This window comes from Plasmodium inui, assembly GCF_000524495.1.
Source record: "Plasmodium inui San Antonio 1 unplaced genomic scaffold supercont1.60, whole genome shotgun sequence".
Lineage (NCBI taxonomy): Eukaryota > Apicomplexa > Aconoidasida > Haemosporida > Plasmodiidae > Plasmodium > Plasmodium inui.
The window spans coordinates 20,572-29,031 of NW_008481894.1; the positions used below are offsets into that span (position 1 = coordinate 20,572).

At 44.4% G+C, this 8,460-nt stretch overlaps 1 protein-coding gene across 1 annotated transcript; it reads right to left on the minus strand.

Annotated features, from left to right (window-relative positions):
- Nucleotides 1-5,259: 5,259 nt before the first annotated feature.
- Nucleotides 5,260-6,777, minus strand: C922_05361 (hypothetical protein; the record flags this gene model as incomplete). Its single annotated transcript, XM_008820932.1, has 1 exon — nucleotides 5,260-6,777. The coding sequence occupies one exon, from the start codon at nucleotides 6,775-6,777 to the stop codon at nucleotides 5,260-5,262; it is 1,518 nt and encodes a 505-aa protein (XP_008819154.1).
- Between the last annotated feature and the right edge of the window lie 1,683 nt (nucleotides 6,778-8,460).

The following is an 8,460-nucleotide window of genomic DNA, read 5'->3' on the forward strand; positions in this document are numbered from 1 at the left end:
CTTATGGTACACCTAATTCTTATTTTAACAGTCTGGAAAAATCAGGCGCCTAATTCCTGTATGACACAACAGCAAAATCTAGCTTATACTCGATGCAAATCCCAAAGCTATCCAGTCTCCGTATATTGGACAATACAACTAGGAACCTAGCGATAAGGAGTATTATTAATAACTTCCCCTGTGTATTATACCTCGCATGTCCATTTTGCAACATAACCAATATCAACGCATACGAACAATATATTCACTCAAAGAATTAATTATGCACTTTTAACTTTATTCATATATCCCCGCAAATGTATGCAATTCTAACCTGAATATAAATAACATGTCTTTTACAGTTATCAGGACGTTACTCAAAAGGCCCAATCGTTGGAAATACTATACACACAAATATGTCATTCTAGACCCGAAGGTAATGAATGCGCTGGGCACATATCATACGATATCTTCAAAACGAATTAACGAATAAACTGGAGAGGAACTGCGGAGACTCATGGATTTGTTAGCGATCAGTGACCATTTCGATCCTCACCTAGCTTTATTTAAATATTACCATGAATTTCATACATCAAATGAGAAGGATTCCATTTTCTCGTAAAAATATTTCAAAATATAGGTTCTCATCAGACGGAACCAGAGCAATAGTACTTATTGTTCCTTCTACCGTGCATACAACAACGAGAATTTGGAATGAAATCTTGATTCAGACAAAAATGATTAAAAAGAATCAGCACCTACCTGGAATTTGACCATGGTTTCATGATCCACAGATTTCATTAATGGTATGAATATATCAGAGTTGTCCCTGAGTAGCAGTAATAAGCATGATATCCGTCGCTGCGATTTTTATTATCCTCAAATAAATACAAGGAATAATTTAATGGGCCTCACATATACATATATTTTCTATGAGCACAGAAACATTCCAGCAAACAGATGGAATTAATAACCGACAACATATCTCGTCTAAGAGTGGATCGAAAAGTTGTGCAATACTCTCCTATAGCCGCCTGTACTCGGAAGTCCATTGTAAGAATTCCTTGTAGAAGCAAAAATCAAGTGATAAATACAAGTCATTCAAGATGTGTTGCCAGATTTCAATAAAAACATTCAAAGAGTCGTGAAGCAACAAACGTGTTGTGTACCCCTCCCATAATATCCATATTATTAAGAAAAATTCACTAGTGACATAGAAGAAGAGGAGGATACACATTTGAATATTAGAAACAACTCCTGAGCAAAACATCTTACAACAGTATGGATTAGCATTAATATAGACGGATATCTGCCCTATAATTCCGCGCGTCATCGTTGCATGTATATCTCCACGATTTTACAAATATATCCTATGGGAAAAGGAAGAGAATAAGATAGCCAGGGAAGTAAAACTGGATCAGTAAGACTGTTGTCCCTCTGTATATATCTCAATGAAGGAAACGGACAGAGTCTGAACATTGACTGTTCTGTATCTCTATATTAAGACGCTTAAGATATATTGAATATGGGTAGAATAGTAAGGAGTCTACGAATATATCTCTTCTTCTATCCTCCCAGACTTCTAAAAAGGCACCATAAAAAGAAAGTAGGAGAAGACGGATTAGAAGTAGCCAAAGAGCGCAAGATTACCACAGGAAGAAAGAAATAATAAAGTAAGTCGGAGGGGAACAAACACCACCTGGGGAAGCAGACTGGGGAATGATGGTTGTGAGGGGCTGCTTAAAGTCCAGACTGTAAATCCGGAGCGAACAGCATTAAAAGGCTAACCGTAAGGAATAGACTTTAGAGGCTGATCACCAACCAGCAACAGGAAGGATAAGCCTTTAACCATAGAGATTGCAAACTAAATCATGCACCCCAAAGACTCGACCTTGGAAATCGAGTAATACAACACATAGCAAAACCTTAAAAACTAATAAACAAGCAATACAAGATGGCGCCAGAAATTAACACCTGTACCAACTACCCGTGATGCCTAAGGCAAAAACCTTCGCGGGGATACCCTGAAGAAAGATAAGAAGAAATAAACAAGAGCATCTTGCAGCATGAGGCATAGCAGATACACCTGATCAATGCACAGTAAACATACACTATAGAGCGTAGACATAAGACGTGAACCGACAACCGTAAATTTCATCAGAAAAAAGTAAACGCTAAAGGTATCCGCTCAGAGGTACACAGTAAAGATGGATCAACGACCATGAAATTTGAGGCGTACATCGTCAGGATACGAAACAGAATCCTAAGCCTAAGCGGGTACGAAATAGGACTACACCGCCGGAATAAGGCAACACATGTAAAGAATTAACCGTAGCCATAAAAAGTAAAGTGTAGCAGTATACCCTAAACCACAAAACTCACCGAGAAACCGTGGAGGCTAAGCCATGTAATATGGAGCTTAGACCCCAAAAAATACGACACAAACACTGGACCATAGATCGTAAACCCCTGAAGATGGTCACAGGGGACATAAGGCCTAATTAGTCAGCCTTAGGCGTCTACAGTTACTTATCGTACGATACAGGTGAACACTAGAGGATAGAAGCAAGTACCCGACAGTAGACTTAAAGAAGCCGGTGTACACCTAGAGGATAAACCATGACCCGTAAACTCAAGAATGACACCATGAAGACAAGAGACAAAGCATGAATCCTAAACATTAAAAAGGAAAGAGTGCAAGGTACAACATGGTACCATCCAGAACAACAATGAGCAGGAAGAGCCATACGATGAATAAAACCCACGTGAAACAGGTGCTTACACAATGCAGCATCAATCCGTACAGTACCTACCTGAACAAAGAGCAGTACAAGTAAACCCTCTAGGGCCAACTGTACTCTTTAGAACTATTCCATAGACTATGAGACATCCGAATCACCACAGGCTGGCCAAGGACGAAGGAAAACGGATAGAACACAAACAGAAGCAGTAACAAGAGGAAGCTAATGCGTAAGAAACCAAAACAAGGGCACAAATAACCAAATATGCCATCCACAAAATATGATGATAGAGACGGCACGCAACTGACAAAGTACAGCAACACCGTAAAACTCACACCTCCATGCCTAAGCAATGGAGGTGCAAATAAGTGCCTGAAGCACACTTCATCATCACTAAACCCTAAAAAATACACCCACCCCCATGAACGTTAAAGCCTACGATTTAACAAAACAGGGCAAAGTCTTAAAGTCCAAACCGATAATCCTAGAGCGGAAAGTTTATCATTATAGCCTAGAGGGTACCCCATAAAGGATGAAGAATAACAAATGAAACCTACCAGGGAGAGCGATAACCAATAAATATACGGAGCGAGACATAAGCCATCATGTCCTAAGGAATAGACTTTGAACTGAAATCACGAAGTATCAGCTATAGGGATAAAAAATAAATGTGCAGTATAAACATGAAAACTAAACATAAAACTCTGAAAAATGAAGTCTCAGCACGAGCGCGAGAGACCCAAAATATGAGCAATAAAGCATAGGACGTGAATCCCCCAATCCAGAACCTTCTACCTTGAAGGTAACAGGTAAAACATAGAGGGTGAAGTGTGAGAATCAGACACTCAGGTATACACCATAATCAGACAAATTTCAGCGATAAAACCAACCCCTAAAGCCTAAAGCTAACAATACCCCCAGGCCCGTAAACATAACCGGAGCCACAGTAAATCTCTACAGTAGACGCCACAAGTAAACCAACAAATCGGCCAGTAAAGGGCGAGACCTGGAACCTAAACCATGAAAAATGGAATCCTGAACACCAAAATGTAAAGCGTAAAGTTAAGACCCTGAGAAACAAAATTAGCTACAACCCGATAGGTCCTAAACCCTAAATCTTATAAAATAAGATCCAAATCTAGAGCCTAGACCGTAAAGTTAAGAGCCTACAGACTAAAGAAAGGACCCATCCTTAATGATGCACCTCCTACCCGGGGATTCCTAGATAGGTGCTCAGCGCTAAGACCAAAGATGATAGCAAATACAAGCTGAAACACGCACGAGACGCGCCAGAGTAGTAATCCGCACATATAAGTTTAAGCAATACACAGTAGGAAGTAGATTCCGAAGCGTGAGCCTCGAACTAGGTCTCATATCTGTGACCTGACGCCTAAGAGTTATGGGCAAGATTAAGTCAAGCAACGGGACAGGTACACCCCAAATCTAAATGATGAGCAAGAAGCCTAAGCCCTCCTCCCTCAAAAGTGGAGATTAGACGATAAAACCCATTCTCTAAAATATAAGTCACTCAGCTGAGGACTGAATGCTAGATCATTAAAGATAAGAATGAAACCGTGAAAGCTAAGAAGAAGTCAATAAGACAGAAGACTGATGGATATACCGTAAGCGTTAGAACATAAAAAATAAACTGCGCACACTAAATCCTAAACCCTAAGGAGTAAAAACTAAAAAATAACATTGACCAGAGGACCCCTAAATCATGAATCCTAAAACACTCAGGATGAAAAAATAAGCTCTAAGCTCAAAATCAGGAACCGTGACTCCTGAACCAGGGACCGTAAATCCTAAGAGGTAGCCAATAATCCTAAATCGTAGAGCTAAAACGTTAAACGTTAAGTCCTAGACCTAAACCCTAGGGCCTGATCACTAAATCCTAAAACATCAAACGTGAATCCGAACTACTATGACTGAACGGTAGACCCTAATCAAGGAGAGCCTGAACCGTAAACCATAACCATGGCAACTCCCCACCAGAGCTAGGACCAAAGCCCTCAAACCAAAACACAAAACCATAAATCCTAACGCCTAAGCTCTAAAACATAACCCCTGGACAATAAACTCCCAAATGTACGTCCCCAAATCCTAAAGCTTAGAGATTAAATTGAACCAATGAAATCAGGACCCTAAACACAGAAGCCTAACCCCTGTAACCTTGAGAGTAGACCCTGAACCCTGAACCTTAAACCCTAAACCTTGAACCACGAAACCTAAACCTTGATCCCCTAACCCTAAACCCTGACGTCTAAACGGATAACCCCATTTCTGGAAATTCCCTCCCCCAACGTTCTACCCCACAAACCTAGCCCTCACCCACAAGGGCCTTATCCCGTGGTCTGCTCGAAGATTTTCCCAGTGGGAACCTCCTAATCCCTTGCCAAGAGGAGACGCCTGCTATGTGGCCCCTCCTCCTGGGGGTACAGGAACCCCCCAGCGGCTGATCTAAACTTCCCCCCTCAACTGTCTGTGATCCGGGCTCCCGCCTTGAGCTGTTTTGCCCCCCCTTGAGATATGGGAGCTGTCAAGCTCTACCATAACCCACCCTCCAAATTGAACGCCCTACAGAAACTAACCCTCCTGCACTCTTCCTAAAGATCCTCCAATAAGCATAGCCACCGACGCCCAATCCCAACAGCCCCACGGCTCCCCCCGTGATCTTAGGGGCAATCGGAGACTGGGTGATAGGCCCCTGGAGATCGTCTGCCTCGGTGTGACTTTGGAATGGTGGGCTGTTCTCCTCAGCTACATTGGCCGAGACCTGATTCCTGCCCTCCTGTTCCTGATTCAGGCTCGTCTCGTCCTTCTCCTCCAGCTGTAACTGACTCTTTGGCTCTGATTCAGTTCTGGAGATATCTGCAGACTCGTGGCTTCTGGCGATGGTGGAGGCCGCCTCTGGACGTAGAGTTTCCAGCACTTCGTCATCGGTTGATTGGGGTTGTTTGATTAGAGGAAGTTTTGGTGAATTTTTATCACTGCTGACTCCTGTTTCGGTTGGTCCCTTTCCGTGTTCTGCTGCCGGCTTCGATTGTGCTAGACCCGCTGTTGGTGCTGTTCGTATGGATGGCTTCTGGACCCTCCTCTGGGGCTGGGTTTGGGGATGAGTTGTTGGCTTGGGTCCTTGGACTCTTCCTGATACAGATGCCTCTTTCTTCTTCTTTGAGATATAGCTCCCTAACTCATCTCCTGTAATGCTCAGCCTCCCGTTTCCTGCTGCGTCCTCGATCCAGTTTTGTCCTCCTTCATTATACCTCAATTGTTTCGCCCTTTTAATTGTTCCTTTGTCCCCTATTAACCAACCACTTATATCATAGGATTGACACGTGCTACAACATTTTCTCATACTCATATACACACTCAGTAATAACGACATGGCCGCGTACTGACAATGTGTGGACTCTGTTCCCTTCCTACATTGCTTTGAGTTGTAGTCCCATGACCACCTGGCATCCTTGTATAAGCTAGACCATACATCCTCCTCAATCATTAAGAGATCATTCACTTCCTGGCATAGTTCGTTGTACTGCTGCCTGTTTGGATTTCTAGCTTTTGTCATTTGTTGTTGGAAACCTAAAATGATACAAACTAACATCAATAATGCTGTCTGTGGATTTGTATTATCTGTCCACTTGTGATCTATATTTTTTGCCATTAATCCACTCCAGTGCTTTTTGGTCCAAAAGACCCCTCGGGGATTTTGGTCCGTGGGATGATCCCTTGGAGTTAGATCCATTAATTCATTCATGACGCACGTCAATAAATCTCTCCACGTAACCTGGCCATCATATGCCCTTCGGCTTCTTCGTAATCCACAACCCTTTTGACCTGCTTCCCTGCTGAATCTTCCCCAGCTTGTCGTTGCATGAGAGGTCAGCTCGCCGATCCAAGCATTCAAACCGAAATACTCTTCTCCGCTCCAGTCCAGGTTTTCCCTTAGGCAATATCCTTCAATTCCCTGCCTCTCTTCACAAGGCTGCGCCGTGGTCAGGCCTATTTCGACCAGCTCTCCTCCCGCATTTAAACTTCCTATCTCCCACGACATGATTCCTCACTCCTCCTTTGCCTTTTCAGACTCTTGGTACCTGATCAAATGGTTTGCAGTTTATTTCTTTTTATCTGCTCCAACTTCTCTGGAATCCCCTCATGAGGAGTTGCTTTTAAGTCATTGTTCTTTCTGGGTCCCCGAACTCGAATAGAATCGTCGTGTGCTCCTCGGTCTCTATTCTTTCAAGAATTGACCGTTTCCTTAGGGTGGTTCGTTGCATGTCGGTTGTTCATGCTCTGCTCAGATCTCCATCCTATCTCAGCCTCCTCTACTCTATGGTCCCCTTATTGTAGAGGCGCTTCCTTTAGGCTCCACGTCCCGAATTTTGTCCTGGTCCCTGGTATCTACTCCTACCCTCCCATTCCTCTTCAAGTATAGGCTCCTCCTTGCCTCTGAGGTTAGGTTCCCTCCCTCTTGAATCTAGGCTTCCCCTGAGCCGGTGGTGGAGTTATTGGATTTGTTCCCCTTCAACTTAGTCCGCGCCGAGGAGGGCTGGGATAGCGGCGACCCACAATTCCCTGCTGTTGTTCTCTCCGTTTTTCACCCTTCCCGTAGTGGAGGATGGTGGGGCGCGTGGGGGGCCGTCCCTGGTGATGCTTTGCTCTTGATGTGGATTGTTGTCCATTTGTGTTGGTAGCTATTAAGTTGGATTGAGAATTCGCTCCTTCGGGGGTGCTGTCCTGCCCCTAAGTCTTGGCCTCTTGTCCAACTCCCTTGGTATCCCACCGCTGCCCCCCATCGGGGGGAGTTCATGTGTCTTCTGCTCTCCCGCTCTTCGCCTTGATCGGCTAACATCTGTCCCTTTCGAATTGCTTGGCTTCTTCTCGTGTCATCTTGTGCCTGTCTGTGGTCAGTGGGGCTGCTGCTGAGAGTCCTCATCTTCTCTGACGTTATCTCTCCCCTTTGCGACGGTGTCCTGGACTAGACTCAAATTCTTCCTAGAACACGCCTTGAAATTTATCCCGTCCCCTTGACGCTTAGTACCTCTAAAGTCTCCACATTTGCCCTTAATGCCCTTGGACTCATTGTCCGATTTGGCATCTTAAAGTCTCGTTCTGCTTCGCCGACTTTTTAGAGTGCTTAAATACGATGCCTGTAGGTGCGGATCTTACTCTCTCTGTCTTGTTCTGCTATCCTGGGCTTCACCCCTGCGATCCAGGACTATCTCTGCTTCTGCCTGTGGTTGGGGTTCAAAGGGCCAGACTTCCCCTGACAGGGCCTGTTGCTCGTGTTCCTTGTCCTTTTCATTGTTCTGCATCTTCGGACCCTACTTTAGGACTCCTCCTTTTTTGGTCAGCTTTTTGCTCCTGCCTGATCCTCTGCCCCCTGAGGTTTCCTCACTCTTTGGGGGCTGGGCTCAGCTAGTTGTTCCGGCTTGTGGTGGGGGCATCAGGGCCTTAATTCTTCTCCCCTGCGATTTCCTGGTTTGCCCCTTTACACTTGTGTTGGACTACTGCTCCCCTATTCTCCGTTCCTCTTGAATCCTTATCCCCCTCAAGCTCATTTGACCTCGGTGGTGATCACTTCCCTTTCTTTCTCGGCCTGGTGATTGTCCTTAGCTCATATTTACCACTTACTCCTCGTGCTTGCCCCGCTTAGACTCTTCTGCTTCCTTAATACGTCATCTTCGCTCCGGGAGGTAGTTGTGAGTTGTTCTTGTATATTCAGTCTCTTCACCCC